General features: G+C 35.5%; 1 protein-coding gene across 1 annotated transcript; it reads left to right on the plus strand.

Annotated features, from left to right (window-relative positions):
* The first annotated feature begins 326 nt into the window (after positions 1-326).
* LOC133290381 (ribulose-1,5 bisphosphate carboxylase/oxygenase large subunit N-methyltransferase, chloroplastic) lies at positions 327-6,357 on the plus strand. The gene is made up of 12 exons (XM_061488452.1): positions 327-765; positions 906-981; positions 2,525-2,730; positions 2,873-2,959; positions 3,041-3,133; positions 3,707-3,861; positions 3,965-4,049; positions 4,129-4,215; positions 4,297-4,416; positions 4,702-4,803; positions 4,888-5,058; positions 6,081-6,357. The coding sequence occupies exons 1-11, from the start codon at positions 394-396 to the stop codon at positions 5,053-5,055; spliced, it is 1,551 nt and encodes a 516-aa protein (XP_061344436.1). The 5' UTR covers positions 327-393; the 3' UTR covers positions 5,056-5,058; positions 6,081-6,357.
* Positions 6,358-17,649: the final 11,292 nt, after the last annotated feature.

The raw sequence follows: 17,649 nt of genomic DNA on the forward strand, positions 1-17,649 counted from the left end.
AAATAAATATAAAGTATGACATACAGATAATCATAATCTGAAAATAAACTATTAATTTATTAAGCAACTTATACACCTTGATTAACTTCGTTGAAAACTTTTACTTAGAATCGGAATAAGTAAAAGGCACTATTTGGGGGAAAACAATGGTCATGCAATTCTGAGTCCTGACTTGAATAGTGTAAATAATTGGGGAAATGAACACCTAGATTTTTGTTTCCCTCCATCCAACTCATCTATCACTCTTTTTCTTATCCTTCAGCTAACACACACAGTGCACACTAACTACTCACAACACTCCAAAATATCTCTGTAGCCAAAATCAACAACACACTTCTTCTTTTTGCTCTGAAACTGATTTTGCAATTTCCCAATTCCCCAAACCCTAATCCTATGGAAGTTTCGCGTCTCTCAGTTTCAGACAAGCGCTTCTTCTCCCTTCCAATTCGCTATTCTTCTCCGCCGGCGTTATCCACATTCTTCGCACTCTCCCTCCGCAAGAACAACCACCACCGCCACCGCCATTCCCTCCGTCGGAGGAGTTACTGTTCCGCCTCCAACCCCGATACCTTGCTCACCGCCGGGGATGCCGTCGTCGTTGCCGCCGGAAAGATGCACGACGAGGAGGAGGAGGAGGAAGGTGACTTGAAATCTTGGATGCACAAGCATGGCCTCCCTCCATGTAAGGTTGTCCTGAAGGAAAGGGCTTCTCACAATGGTACCCATAAGCCTATACATTATGTTGCTGCAAGTCAAGATCTTCAGGTTCATTCAATTCATTCGTAAAACCTGGAAAATAGTTCATGGGTTTTTCAATTTTTTTTGTTTTGTTTGTTGTTTATTGATATGTGATTGTTTTCTGTAGTTGGTTTTGTGATGCTTTCTTTGTGTTGTCTTCCTTGCAGGTGGGCGATGTTGCATTATCTGTTCCAATTTCTTTGGTTGTCACTCTAGAGAGGGTCTTGGGAAACGAAACTGTTGGTAATTATGCTATGCTTCTGATTCTTTTGGTTATGTCTTGTGCTTGTTTCTATTACTATAGGATGCAAATTGCATATTTTTTTGTCCTTTTTTAGTTTACTAATTTGCTAACATGTGCCGTGCCATTAGGAATAAAATAGCTTGAAAAGGAAAAAAGCATTTAATATTCAATTGTGATTAACGTATAATTTTAGTGCTTATATGTGTCTCACTCATTTTTAATTTGGTTCCTATTCAAAATAATTTTAATTTGATCTCTTTATGTAAAATCATTTTCAACTTTATCATTGACATAAACTTAAATGTAAATTACACAGACCAAATTAGAAATGACTACCCTATAGAAGGACTAAGAAAAGGGCAAACCCCGATGCATAAGACTTCTCGACTTTGCCGAAATAGCGAGGGTCGATTGTTTCCTAACCTCTAACCTGTAACCTTTCGGTCACAAAGAGTAACCTTACCCTTGCTCCTAGGCTCGCCCTCATCTCGTAGAAGGACTAAATAAAAAAAAAAAATCATTCCCCATGAAACACTGATTTGCGAGGGCAAGGGGGGTGAGCAAGCCTTACCTTTATATTTTTGCAAAGAGATTATTTCCTAAATTCGAACATATGATCTCTCAGTCACCAACAAACAGTTTTACTTCATCAGATATAAGGATAGAAAATATGGTATTTATAATCCCTATTTGTAATGCTCATTTTCATTTTAGTCTTTAAATTTTATGTTGTTATAACTCCTATAGATGGTGTTAAATAGTAACATATAAAAAAGATCAAATCAAAAATAATTATACATAGAGGGGTTAAATTGAATTTTTATACGGTTTTGTCACTTGTGGTCATGTGACCAGAGGTCACATGTTCAATCATAGACCCTTTCCTGACCCTGTGCATAGTGGGAGCTCTATAGCACTAGGTAGCTCTTTTATTGGGACCAAATTGAAAATGAGTGTCACATGCAAGGACCAAAATATATTTTAACCTTTCTCTAAAATTATTATGAGAATTTAGTAAAGGGTATTAATGCTTTTTCAGGCATTGGTGAGCAAGACTTTTTTGTTTTTTAAGCAGGAAAAAAAATAATAACGTTGGTTGGTTTTAGCATTTCATGGCTGATATGGTTTGAACTTGTCCATTAAGGTGGCATATTGATTTGAAAGATCTTAGATATAAAGGAGATTTCAGGAGCTTGATTATTATATTAGATTAGATGATGAATATTTTGATGGCGGAATGGCACATTCCTGTGGTTAATCTTGTTTACTGTCACGAGGGCATTAGAAACTGTATGGAAGAGGTTCGGGTATTTGGGGCGACAAAACATGCATATTTATGGAAATGAATTTTGCAAACGCCTAACCTTGAATCCATTTATAGGACCACAAAAAGGGTGGTTTGCGTCCATGTTTCTACTTGGATTGAAATGATATGTGTCATTGTGTGTTCAGGTATAATACAAGTTAGGTATCTATGGATAGGAGGCTTATTGAAGCATTTTAACTTTTGAATTTATATCTTGTGCTTTATCCTTATTGCAGCTGAGCTATTGACCACAAACAAATTCTCCGAATTGGCATGCTTGGCATTGTATCTGATGTATGAGAAAAAACAGGGGAAGAAGTCTTTCTGGTATCCATACATCAGGGAGCTTGATCGTCAACGAGGTAGGGGCCAGCTGGCGGTGGAATCACCTCTTCTATGGTCAGAATCTGAGCTGGATTACCTTGCAGGAAGTCCATTAAAGGTTTTCCTCATCTCTCTCTCTCTCTCTCTTTACCTCTCTCTCTCCTGATTGATGATGTGGTATGAAGTGATAACATTAGGTTGGTTTAATGCTTGATGTTTTTCAAATATATCCAGACTAAATTCTGGTGGTTGTGATTTAGGCTGAACTTATTCAAAGGATTGAAGGAATAAAAAGAGAGTATAATGAACTTGACACCGTCTGGTTTATGGCTGGTTCCCTGTTTAAGGTAATAAAACATGCACTAGGAATAGGTACAATAGTTATTTACATTACGACATTTAGTGCTTACATTATATGCATAATGCAGCAATACCCATATGACATTCCTACTGAGGCTTTTCCATTTGAGATTTTCTTACAAGCCTTTGCTGCAGTTCAGTCATGCGTGGTACATTTACAGGTAAAGTTTCCTTCTTATCTGGTACATATCTATACAGCTAGTAAAGTATGCACAAACAATTCCAAACTAAACTGCTTGCCATTCTTTTTATGTCTATATTAGTTCTACGTCAATGAACATGTCACATATAATCAAATATCAGGCCACTGAGCTTTACATTAAAATTTATTAATCTATTATGCAAGTATATTTTAATTGATTGTTGGATTTGTTAGATGAAGTGGTCATAACTGAAGCTAATTTAAATAGAAAATTTTACTATTGTGACTACAGGATGTTCATGATTTTTCAGCTTACATAAATATAGTTAAAGCTCTTATTACTAACTTTTACATAATGCACTAATTTCCTTGCAATCATAGGATAGTTGTTGCCACTTGCGAGTACATTCTGTGATTGAGCTTTCATGCTAGACTTCTTATTGATTGATATAGTGTTCTGTTTCTGGCATTAATTATGTTTGGTGGGAGCTCATTGCTCTTTTTTCTGGACAACAGCAGTTGTTAACCTCCCCCCTTTTTATCCTGTTTCTACTTGGGGTGAAAATTGATTGTTTGTCCTTTTTGAAATCAGAAAGTTAGTTTAGCCCGGAGATTTGCTTTGGTTCCCCTGGGACCTCCTTTGCTGGCCTACCGAAGCAACTGCAAGGCAATGTTGACTGCTGTTGAGGGTGCTATTGAGCTTGTGGTTGATCGCCCATATAAAGCTGGGGACCCAATTGTTGTCTGGTATAATATATGCTTCATTTGACATATATTTCTGGTAGTTTGGCATTGACTTTGTTTCTGTAGTAGTAGCTTCATTATAAGATATACAGTTGGTCATTTTCAGGTGTGGTCCTCAGCCTAACTCAAAGTTACTCATAAACTATGGTTTTGTTGATGAAGATAATTCCTTTGATCGTCTAATAGTTGAGGTATAGGGTGGACATTTACTTTTTTGGTAGCCAGTATTTTGTTGTTTGAAATATAACCTTGGTGATACATCTATCCCAGGCAGCTTTGAATACTGAAGATCCACAATATCAAGATAAAAGAATGGTTGCTCAAAGGAATGGAAAGTTATCAATTCAAGCTTTTCAGGTATTAATACTGAACTCTTGATGCTGTTGAAGGTTATATAGTGATTCTTCTCATTAACTCCTTTGTTCAACCTTGATGCAGGTGCATGTTGGGAAGGAAAGGGAAGCTGTCTCAGATATGATTCCTTATCTGCGTCTGGGCTATGTTTCAGATCCTTCTGAGATGGAATCTGTCATCTCCTCTCAAGGTCCAGTTTGTCCTGTAAGTTTTTTCATCTTGTGCTTTCCTTATTTGAATTTTGAGTAATTTTAAGAATGCCAAAGGTCAAAATCAAGTATCTGACCTGGATATAAGTAAAATCAATTTCTCTTGATGTCCTGTCCGCTTGGCTTTTTTATATTTTTCTTTTTTGACTTGGGGCTCTGATCATAAAATACTTTGATAAACTAAAACATATGATTTTATTTTATTTTAATTTGGTCTTATCTAATTGAACAGGGAGTAATTCTTGTGATCTGAAAAAGTTGACTCCACTTTACATTTTAGGTGAGCCCTTGTATGGAACGGGCCGTGTTGGACCAGCTTGCTGATTATTTCAAGACTCGGCTGGCTGGCTACCCTACTACCTTGGCTGAAGACGAGTCTATGGTACTGCTTGGTCGAATTTGAAGTTGATTATATTGTAATCTAAGACTTATGAACTTTTCATTGATAATTTATATATTACATTAGCTGGCAGATGGTAATCTGAATCCAAAGAAGCGAGTCGCTACTCAATTTGTTAGACTGGAAAAGAAAATGCTTCATGCTTGTTTGCAGGCAACCATTGATTTCATTAACCAGCTACCAGACCACAGTGTATCTCCATGCCCTGCTCCGTATGCACCTTTATTGAAATGAAAGGTCCAACTCTCTCTCTATATATATCCTAAATGTCTTCGTGTTTTATTGAATTGGAGATTTCTGCAGTAGTTCCTGAATGTTTCTTTTAAGTTTTGGATGTACTTTGTAGGAACTGAATGTCTGTGCAATAAAATATGGATTAGATGAATGGTCAGTCAACTATTCTTGATAGAACTGAAGATTTTACACATCCTACTAGATGTCACGAAAGAGGGCAAGCCTCGAGCAATGGTAAAATTGCTCATGTGATTGAAAGTTATGGGTTGAATCCAAGAAACATTTTTTTTGCAAAAAGTACAAGGGTAAGACTTATACCCTTACTCTCGCAAGTGGAGATTTAATGGGGAAGAGTTTTTATTAGATGTCATGAATATGAAAGGGAAAGGAAATATGATTGATAGAAATATCGTGAATTAGGGTAATTTGTAGTTTACCCTCTTCAGCTTTGGCCCATGTGTAGATTAGACTTTAGGACTTGAAAAGGCACACATGTTCCTTAAAACTTAAGGCTCTGTGAAAAACACCATCTGCTAAGAAAGAAAGAGGTAACCTTGTATAGCTTATTTACTTTATTTCTTTTCAAAGCTTAAATATATTTCAGAAGAATGTGAAAAGGATGCTGTGCAGCAGTGGGAAAGAAACAAAAAGAGAAAGGTAATAAGTGAGGACAATGTTGATCATGAGTGCAACATAGGTGTTGTTAAAACTATGTAAATGATTGAGTTCTGTTGATTGATAGTTATCTAATCAGTATTGTTCTTCTTTTTTAGATTGTTGTCTAACTGCGTGAGTTGATGATTATGCATTATGGATTTGAGTTTAATTCATAATAGCGGACAGATAATTTCCAAACATCTAAAAGAAAGAACAGGGCATGGAGTTTGATTTTGAAAGGCCTTGATGCATAGAATAAAGTGATTCAGAATACTATGATAGGTCTCGTAGATCTATAACAAGTCCATATATTTGAATCTTGGTTCATGAGATGCTGATATCTACTCTTTCATGATTGGTGTGTCTAGAACTATGGTGCAAGAGTTCCAGATTAAAAGGGGTTCGTGCATGCTTTTCATTTCCCCCTGAAGATAAGAGTGCAATCCTAGTGTTTTCTGCGTGCCCTTCAATTAGGTGTTGCTGAATTTCCTTGGTTAGGAAGGGAGAACCAGTGGAGCAATTTTTTTTCCCGTCGGGTTGCACAGATGATTCTAAATTTGATTGTTTGTAATGATAGTCATCTTACTTTGTAAATGGAAACCTGAATCACAAATTCTAATTCATTTGTGTATATATCTTTATGCAGTTCTCTGGATTATATTTGATCTGGCTTTTATTTTTGTACGTCAAGCGAAACTGTTGGAAAAATGTTGAATATTTTTTTCTACGAAATGTGTTACGACTTGCGAAGGACAGAGCAACTAAACGAGACAAATGAATTATTGTGAGTCTCATAAGATGAGGGTTATTGTTTTCGGTTCTGTGGGTCTTATTGGAGTAGAGGCAAAAGATAAATAAAAGTCATGTCATTCTTGTACTAAAACAAAGTGATCGTACGGTCACAAAATGAACAATGGGGAAGATATTAACTTTTGGACGGACAGGTGGACAGAGCTAGAACTCCCCATCAGAGCGAAATTTCTATTGTGCTACTGCCGCACCATTGATTGGGTGCCAATGAAAATGGAGCAGTAGCTGTGTTGGCAGTACGGATCAAGAAAAAAAAGTAACTTTTAATCCACTTGTCAATTTCTTAAATGCAGATGAACGTAGTACTGCCGCATACAAGATGATCTCCCATCAGAGACTACTGCCTTTCTGTTATTCCCACTGCGAGCTTGGAGATCAAGGTGGCAGATATGGTGAACTTAAGCACCGGGGGCTGGCAGCAGGAATTCCTCCAAAGTTTGCTGCCTATAGAAATTGTAAATCACATCAGGGCTGTCATTCCTCCTTCGGCAGACAGGGGAGCAGATCTCTTAGGCTGGAGGAACAATTCGAAGACCAAGAGCATAGTTAAAAATGCTTATCATTCTATCATGGGTTTCGAATCTATTACCAGAGATCATATTTGGGGCACTATTTAGAAATGGAATGGCCCTCAACGCCTTCGCCAATTTGTCTGGCTTATTCTACATGGCCGAATTCTTACCAGAGACGTCATAACTAAATGGGGAGGGTCCCCTCTTTGTCATACGTGCCTAATTGAAGTAGAAGATATTTTGCATGTTCTTCGTGACCGTAAAATATCGATCCAGGTTTGGAAATTCTGGTTCTCTGGCAATATTCCCAACGATTTCTTACTGTTGCAACAGGAAGAGTGGATCCGCAAGAACGTGACAAAGGGGTGGCCTCATGCGCAACCCTTTGATTGGCAAGACATCTTCATCACTACCACCTGGTTCTTATGGAGCTGGAGAAACAAAGAGATCCATGAAGCCCACTTTGTCAGACCTGCCAACCCTTCCATCTTCATCATGAACTACATTATGGAAATAAGGAATGCTGCTGAAAAGAAGAGCTCCTGCAGAACAACCCTTGTGGAGAGGAGCCAGGTAAAGTGGAAACCTCCACCAACTGGTTGGTGGAAGCTCAATGTAGATGCTGCTACGAAGAACAACCCCTGCCAAGCCTCGTGTGGGGGGCTCATTAGGGATGACCACGGTAGATGGATCTCTGGTTTCATCTATAACATTGGCAGCTGTGATTCGCTAACAGCAAAGCTGTGGGGGATCCTCAAGAGACTCCAGTTTTCTTGGAATAAGAAGGCCCAGAACCTCATAGTTGAAAGTGACTCGCTTTAGGCCATCCAGTCTCTTATTGACAGGAGAGATGATAGTGTTTGCTCGTCCTTGAACAGCTCTATCCAGAACTGGTTGGAGAAAGACTGGCATGTAGTTCTTCTTCACGTTCGAAGAGAGGGGAATTCTTGCGCAGACTGGATTGCGAAGTCTGCTTTTCATTTTTACGAAAATTTTGTGGTTTTTAATAGTGTTCCCCTTGGTTTGGGACCCTTTGTAGAGGAAGATACTATTGTGATGTAGTTTGTTTGTTTTTCTGGGCTTGAGCCCCTCATTAATACTAAAAAAAAAAAAAACAAAGTGATCGTTGTGATTAGGGGTGAAAGTGGACTAGGCTGAGCTTTGTCCCGAAAAGTCCAAGCCTATACCAAAAAATTTCAATTTAGTCTGGCCCGAGCCTAGTATGAGTCTAACTGTTAGTCTGATTTGGCTCGTTTATAAACAAATGGTCTGACTTGGTCCGTTAGCCTATTAATTTTTAACTTCAAGCAGAATCATGAATCATCTTCACAAAATACTCAACTCAAATTCTGTTGCTAAAACAAAAATCACAATTTCAACGTCCAAACAGAACCATAAATCACAACAAAACTCATCACAATCTGTATCTAAATCACTTTCAAAAGTAAAATACTCAAACTAAATAACATATATTTAATCAGATCCAACAAACAAATATATACTATGTAAATTAAAATAACTACATAAATTCAACAAACACATCATGATGCTTGTAGTAGCCAAAAAATTCTCTTCATTTTCTCTCCCGTACAAATATAATTCCAAGATTACATAAGTTGGTAAACAATTTGTAAGTGTAGAAAAGAAAAAACAAGAATAAAGAATAGAAACAAGAATAAAGAATAGAAACAAAAAAAAATAAGATTAAGAAACAAAAAATGTTTTAATAGATTCATATAGGCAATTTCACATAAAAAATAAAGCCAAATTTCTATTAAAATTTAATCGAATATAATTAAATTATAAAATAATTTCAGTTGATTAAATTTATACTTTTTGTTTTTTCTTAAGTCATACCTATTACGTAGCCAATCTCCGTCATATATTAACACTTGTTAAATATCATAGATACAAGAGGAAATGATAGTAATCCTTGTTGTATTAAACTACACAACATTGGTGCTATTATATAGCAAACCAATTGAAGAATACAAAGAGACACACTCAATGTGAGACTTCTACACTATTAACACTAACACTCTTAACACTCCCCCTCGAGCTGTAGCATATAGATCATATGCTACAAGCTTGATACATAAATAATACTCCCATTAGGAACCAAAAACAACAATGCTACATCAACGAAATGAAATGACTAAGTACAACAAATCAACTGGAATGACCATCAGTCTGAAGAGCTGATAAAGAGACAGTGCTGGAATGGACATCAGAGCATGGATGGTGCCGGAATGATCATCGGCAAAGACAATTGTGCTGGAATGACCATCAGCAACATGGACGGTGCTCCCCTTCAAGAGGAACTTCTAAACAGTGCCGGAATTATCATCGGCAAAGACAATTGTGCTGGAATGACCATCAGCAACATGGACAGTGCTCCCCCTCAAGAGGAACTTCTAAACAGTGCCGGAATTATCCTCGGCAAAGACAATTGTGCTGGAATGACCATCAGCAACATGGACGGAATGAAATGACTAAGTACAACAAATCAACTGGAATGACCATCAGTCTGAAGAGCTGATAAAGAGACAGTGCTGGAATGGACATCAGAGCATGGATGGTGCCGGAATGAGTCAAGCTAGAACTATAGGCATCAATAATGTTGATTTTTATGGTACTGTAGAAATTGGTACAGATCTTATGCAACTCTCAAAGATAGTATTCATAAGGGAATGAACCTAGGTCTTTCCACCACCTACTTAGCTCACATGCACCAATTGAACTATCGCCATTTGGTACTACTATGAATGATATTATTTTATTTTATTTAAAATAAATAATATGATATAGGCCGGCATGTAGACTTATAGGCCCGACATGTAAAAAAAATGCCTATTTTCTAAATAGACTTCTTTAAAAGCCCGGGCCTGTTCTATTTGACTATATGTAATAGGCCAAACCCGACCTGATATAAGCTAGGTCGTAGGTTGGCCCGACCCACTTTCACCCCTAGTTGTGATGTCTCTTTAAGAATTATCAAAATTTGAAATATTTTATTAAAATGATGCAGTAAGTCCTGCATCCCATTTATGTGGGATTAGTTTTGCACGAGGTGTCAAAACGAGTCGACACGACATAAGTTTAATATGATACGAATATACGATGACATGATATGACATGCAAATTATGGGTTAAAATAGTAATTGATAAATTTTTTAATGAAATGGGATAAAATAAAAAAAATATGGTTTGAATTCATTTTGACACAACACAATTTTTTTTTACAGATTTACTCAAACATGAATTTTTCGTGTCGTGTCGCGAGTAAATATCCCTATTTAGCACACCCTTAAGTAAAACTCTCATGTGCCCTGTACTAATTTAATAACGAAAGTGGATCTTTTCATGTATTATTTAATATGATTGATTATGTTATGTTGAAGAATTGTAACCATATAAGGATGAATTAATGATAACATGATGTGATAGAAAAAAAAAATTGAGATAGAAGGATACAAAATCATTACCGTAGATTTGCTCATTAATGATTAAAATCATCTTACATGATATAGTTGTGTTAAATAACAGATGAGATGTCCATTATCTTTAGAAATAGTTAAATTGAGACATTACCATAATGCAATCGTTTTTTCTAAAGTTATTTTAAATAATTTTGTCTAATGTTAACCAAAATGATGTCGTTTTGGAACAGGAATCAGGATGTATTTGTAATTTTAATTTATTTCAGGATTATAATAATCTTTATCATTATAATTTTTAAATTTTCCAATCTCAAAACGATGTTGTTTTGATGAATATTAGATAAAATTATCTAAAATAACATTAGATACATTTTTCTCTAATGCAATTATCAAAATTTATTCCACGGTCATTGTTCTTTTCTCTCCTTATCATCTCCTTTTACACCTTTCCCGATATTACATTCTCTCCTTATATGTGCGTAAATATCATCACATTCTCTAATCATAATTTAGCTATAAAATTTGTCCTGATTTAATTCGTGACTAATTTTGTTCAAAGCTATCTTGCATCGACACTGACATGGGACACAGAACATGACATAATACGACACGTTGATACGCTAATTCTAAAAAATATCACATTTTTGTTATAAAAAAAAATAAAAAATATCACATTTTGACATATTGGGACACGTTTTGATATTAAATAATATTTTAATAGATATAATATAATTTATATTTAATATATATAACAGCCCATAATAAGTCATATAACCAATCAAATATTCAAATTGCATAACATATATAAACAAAAATAATTTTTCGTACTTTACTAATTTTTCATGTCAAATTTCTTAACAAAAAAAATTGATTTATAAATTATTTTTTTATGTTTAGTTAATAAAATAAAATTTAGACTTAAAAAAAAAGTATCAGATGCATGTCGAAGCATTGACCGCGGGTCAGAAAAAATTGAATGCGTGTCAGAACGTGTTGGAGCGTTGATCAAGTGTCCCAAAAAATTGACCCATGTCAAACGCGTGTCAGAACGTGTCGATGTCCAACATGTGTCAGACACGCATTTTTTTAAAATTTCACGTGTCCGTGGTTGGTTGGTTCAAAGTATAACCTCTTAGCATGGAGTGCAGGACTTACTACGTTATATTGGTATTATGTTTTAAAACGTTATTTGAAAAATTTGTTCTTTTTATAAAGAAAAAGTCTTATACGGTTAATTTGCCATCATTCTCAAGATTTCCTTTGAAAAATAAAAATGAATACACTCGTGTGATTTAATATGACCTTTAATATTTTTTTTCTCTCACTCTCTCTGTCTCAATACTTTTTTTTTTAGTATTAACATGGAGGTATCTCCATTCAACCTCTTCCAGTCACCTTGCCCTCGAGGAGAGAGGCATGTCCTTTGGGCTCCAAATTTTTTTCAAGAATTTGCGGCAGGGTTTGAACCCCTGACTCAAGCAAACGCTTGGGAGCTCAATTGTCAACTGAACTACCCTTGAAGATTATCTCGCTTTGACTCAATACTTTGATTTGTCTTTTATCTCGCTTCTCTTGTTATAAACAATTAAGATCATCTCACAGATAAATCATGAGTATCTATTTTTTCTCAAACATTGACTCTGGTTTTTTAACTAGGCCGATTGGTACAAAGCTTTTTTTAGGATTTTTGGGAAACCGAAGGTGGTAATTTTATTTATCCACGTTTGGTATGGTATGAGATTTTAAAATTTTTCCTGAAATCTGATTTTTCCAGAATTTTTTTTGTACGTGAACTTTTTAAAAAATACCATCCAAGAATACCGTTCCGCCAAAAATACCATCCACGAGGTGGAATTTTAGGATTTCTATAATAAGAAATTTTTTAATACAATCAAACATAGTATCAAGAAAATTAATCCAATATTTTCAGAAAACTCATTTTCCGATTATATTCCTGAAAATCATGATTCTCGGATCATTTTTTTTTTCTCCTCTACCAATTAATTTTATTTTTCTCACTCTCTCTATCTCAATACTTTTTTTTTTTTTTTTTTGTAATATCTATCTCAATACTTTGATTTGTCTTTTATCTCACTTCTCTTGTTACCTTTGATTTATCTATAAACAATTAAGATCATCTCACAGATAAATCATGAGTATCTATTTTTTCTCAAGCATTGACTCTGGTTTTTTTTTTTTTTTTGATAACAATTGACTCTGGTTTTTAACTAAACAATGATTGACCAATTACCCTAGGGCATTGAATGAATTGAAAATCAAAAGGCGGAAAAGGAAATAATAAAACAATTTGAAGTGAGGTGAAATTCATGAACCAAAACGGAGAAAGTTTGACATGTTACAGCTTTTGTATATATATCTTTGACTTTCACAGCCTTGATTTGGTCGCTTTTCAGGGGTTCTATAGATAAAAACGTTGGAATTCCTACTATTAGATAAAAAAAGTTTAAGGAGTTATATTTTGTAACATAACAGGAAACGAGATATCTTATATTGAACTCACAAAATTTATGTGGGCCTCATTATTTAAAAAAAAAACAAGTGGCACATCTTTTCATGTATGTGCAAGACAAAATTGATCTCTATTTTAAGGGAATTTGGATCCTTTTATATGAAAAAGTGGTCATTAATTATATTATTTAATCATAATTACTCATTTTAAAATCATATAATTTTCTCTCTCTTATCTCATCATCAATAATTATGATTAAATAACATAACCACGTGATTACTTTTACGCATACAAAAAATCCAAATCGAGATATGGAGCGCAGTTCATGCAAATCTTAATATTGTGCAAAAGATACATAGAGTTGGCAATGGTGGCAAAATCTTCCATTTTCTTTGTTTGAGCGTCCAACACAATTGCATTGAGGACCATATTAATTGCCACTTCTAAATGAAAATGACCCATATCTTTAAAATGTTTTTGTTTTTAATTTAAAATGTCTTATATAAATAAATTGATAGCGCTATAAAGCAAAAATAGAGGTAGAAATAAAAAAAAGTCATAATGATTTTTATTTTTTTTTTAATTTTAACCCCCCCTGTTCATCTGACTTCTTTAAACTTTCCGTTGTCTCTATTTGTTTGTTTAGTGTGATGTATAAGGTTTGATAGTATAAGCTTACACTATACGTTATGATATTTTTAGTCGGTTGATGTGACCATCGTATAGTATAAGCTTATACAGCAGAACCCCTAATACATTAAAATGATGTATAACTTAACTAATATATCAGTTCAATACTAATATATTAAAATATTTTTTTTTAATATATTAATTTTTAAAATATTGAAGGATATTATCTTATACAATACAATACCAAACGCTGGATAATATTAAAATTTAATATCTTATACAATCAGGACATGTTTGGTGGGTTTTTGACCCTTTTGCCCCTAATTAAATAATTAATAACCAATTTGCCCCTCCCCCAGAACTATCCACCATCCTGCCCCCATTTAGTCGATTATGTTGCACTTTTAATCGACTAAATGGGCTAAACTCAGAAATTATGAAACGTGAATTTTAGTCGACTAAAAACTCACCTTAATCGACTAAATTGTTTGCACTTTTAGTCGACTAAGCACATTATTTAGTCAACTAAAGATCGCGAAAAACCCTATATCCAGACCTCTCTTGGGCTCATTTTCAAAATATTCGAAATCAAAACTTCTCTCTTGGTCTCTTTCTCTTGTTTGTCAGCTGGGAACCTTCCAATCACCCTTCCATTTCATCCCACCACCTCTAAGACATAGTAATTGTGAAATCATTGTCATTTTCCTTTATTTCTCAATTGTTTCCCCCAAATCCGAACCCTAACCCCTAAAAACTGATTCCTACCCCCAAAATTCGTGTGAAAGATGAGCTCAAGTCCAAACATGTATGTTACCATGATTTACTATGATGGAAAGCATTATGAAGGCCCCAACGGTGTTCAATTTGAAGGAAAAACGAAAATGTTGAAAATCAAACGGGGCACTACGTACAATGAGCTGAAGGGGAGGATTAACCAAAAATTGCGGCTACACGGCAGCCATGGCGTTCAACGGATGATCGCCAGGGTAGAGTCTACAGTTGGTAAGGATGCTATATTCTACATTGGTAATGATATATGTGACGATGAAGATGTGGATTGTGTCATAGATGCAATTGTGGACCGAAAATTTCAAAACTTTATTGAGATATATGTTGAAATAGACTGTGGTCAATCTTCATCTGCACCTGTGCATGGAAGAAGTCAAAGTCAAGAAGACAGAGTGGTCGGTTTATCTGCACCTGCACCTGTCTTAAGTCAGATACCACTGAGGGAAATAGACGAGGATGAGGATGGGCATGACGAGGATATGGACAGTGAAGACGATGGTGAACCCGAGAGTGTTATTCCGCTGGGTGACACCTCAGATACGGACGTAGAGGGGAATTTTGACGCTGATACTAGTTCAGGAAACTTGAGTTCCCAGGTTATGCCACCGCTCCGTGTTGACCCGAAGTACCATGTCAGATAGCCCACATGATGAGAATGTCATGCTCCAACACCCTGGAATGATTGAACGCTCGCGGAAACAAAATGTGGGTGATGACATAGTGTAGTATGCATGACTCCACAGTAAGCAACCCCACCGTATAGGCAATGTGTTGCCCACAGACTCTCCTCTGCTCCTGCACGGCATCACCGCGTGTATATCCTGGAAGTATGGTCCTGCTGTCTGCGTCATATTCCACAGTCTGCGCAGAATCAAAGTCATACCCCAGTAACTCCAACCATACCGGAGCCGTCATGATGATGTCCACCCTGCAGACCCTAGACCTCAGCTCACCGTGATGGTAGCTGAGATTATGGTAGAAGGCCCGTACATGCAGCTCAGAATATGAACACGACAGTTCAGCCAAGGTCCTAAGATGTGATTCCTCCAACCACCTCACAATGTTAAAACCTTCTTATTCAGAAAAGGCTGTATCAAGTGATTTGGCCCCACAAATCGGTCGGTTAACAAAGTCACGGACAAAAGATTCATGAACCACCGGGTCATTCTCGAACAAGTATCCGAATGGGAGGTCCACAGCAGCGGGGTCTTCCTCTTGTGGCCTTGACGAAGACGGATGGTCTTGTCGTAGCTTTTGTCGTCTCTCATTTCCAGTGCTAGACGATCTTCTACGGCCAACCATGGGAACAACTGTACCTACAATGCAAGTGGAAACAAAAATCAATGAACAATAACAATATCAAAAAATTTAAAATTCAATATAAAAAACAAAACCTAATCCTAAAATAAAACAAAAATCAGAAACCCAATCCCTAACCCTAAAACAGAAACAGAAACCCTAACCCTAACCCTAACCCTTACCCTACACCCTAAAACAGAACACAAAAACCCATTCCTAACCCTAAACACTACAACCCAAACAAAACAGCAACGTAAACCCTAACCCTAACCCTAACCCTAACATAACCCTAACCCTAAGCCTAAGGCACCACATCAACCCTAACCCTCACCCTCACAACAAACTTAGCACCCTACCCCTAACCTAAATCCACAAAACCGCAAACATAAATCAAATGCATGAAGAAAACCAAAAAAAAAACTAAACTTAAAACCAAATGCAAGTCAGAATACGTTACCTAAATGTCGATTTCGCAAGTGTGAACCAAGGAAGCTTCAATCGTACCTTCAAGGGTTGAGATTCGGACTTGGTTGGAGAGAGGGGACGAAATGCAGCCTTTTAGTCGATTAGGGTTTGAAAATAACCCCCTTTGCGAAATGGGGTTTTTTTTTAAAAAACCTGATCTGCGACATTTAGTCGACTAAATAATGTGCTTAGTCGACTAAAAGTGCAAACAATTTAGTCGATTAAGGTGAGTATTTAGTCGACTAAAATTCGCGTTTCATAATTTCTGAGTTTAGCCCATTTAGTCGATTAAAAGTGCAACATAATCGACTAAATGGGGGCAGGATGGTGGATAGTTCTGGGGGGAGGGGCAAATTGGTTATTAATTATTTAATTAGGGGCAAAAGGGTCAAAAACCCCATGTTTGGTACACAGTATAGGATAATGTTTGATAGTATAAGACTTGATAGTATATGGTCTGATTGTATAAGACTTGCTTAAATTTTAAGGGCTCGTTTGGTGGACAGGATAAGATAAGGGTAGGATATGATATGATATGAGGTTGATAAGAGTATGATATGATATGGGGCTGATAAGCCGATATCATGTCATGTGTTTGATGAGCTCCTGATTAGCAATCTAATAAAATTATGTAGAAAGAAAAAGGAGAGTGAAAAAACAAAATATAATGCAATAAATACAAATATATTGGGTAGCATGAGGATATATTGGGTAGCGTGGGGATATATTGGGTATCCAATATTGGTATTCTATCTTGTTGAATCATAACCTAGCTCCCCCCATAGGATAAGAAATCATGTATTAAATAGGATAAAATAAGTCAATAAGATAAGCTAATCATATCCTATTGACTCATCAAACAAGAGATAAAAGTAAGATATAATAAGTTATCCTATCCTATCTTCTTTATCAGGTGCTCCAAACAAGCCCTAATACTATCTAGCGTTTGGCATGATATTGTATAAGATAATATCATCGAGTGTTTGATAATGCACTATATAATACTAGATAAGATAAAAATAAATATTTTTGACAAAAATACCTTTTTATAATGAATTTATATAATTCTTCCAAATATATCAAATGATATTAATTTTTATAGAACTCTATTCATCAGTGTGTCTAAAAAATATATTAATTTTTATAAAAATAAAAATCTCCAATATTTTTAAAATTTATATATTGAAAAATTATTTTTTATTTTAATATATTAATATTAAAATAATATTATTAATTATTGAGAATTGCATTGGTTAATACATCAACCCATATCTAATCCACCCTCGTAGGCCTGATTAAGTTATACTTCATTTTGATATATAAAGGGATCCTGCTGTATAAGTTTATACAATACGATAGTCACATCAAAAACTAAAAATGTCATAACATATAATATAAGCTTATATTATCAGGTCTCATACATTACACCAAATAGGCCCTCAATTCTTATACTATCAAACCTTATCTTATACAAAAATGCCTTTAATCACTTTCACTTTCGGGCTAACTTTCAAACATGGGC

This window comes from Gastrolobium bilobum, unplaced genomic scaffold (genome assembly GCF_033153095.1).
Source record: "Gastrolobium bilobum isolate Gb01-03AN ecotype WA unplaced genomic scaffold, APGP_CSIRO_Gbil_v1 utg25141, whole genome shotgun sequence".
NCBI lineage: Eukaryota > Viridiplantae > Streptophyta > Magnoliopsida > Fabales > Fabaceae > Gastrolobium > Gastrolobium bilobum.

Bases quoted from the DNA above. Each gene is read 5' to 3' on its own strand.
- LOC133290381 (XM_061488452.1), top strand. From the start codon at position 394: ATGGAAGTTTCGCGTCTCTCAGTTTCAGACAAGCGCTTCTTCTCCCTT. The intron at 982-2,524 runs GTAATTATGCTA...TCCTTATTGCAG, and splicing joins CTTGGGAAACGAAACTGTTG to CTGAGCTATTGACCACAAAC. The intron at 2,731-2,872 runs GTTTTCCTCATC...GTTGTGATTTAG, and splicing joins TTGCAGGAAGTCCATTAAAG to GCTGAACTTATTCAAAGGAT.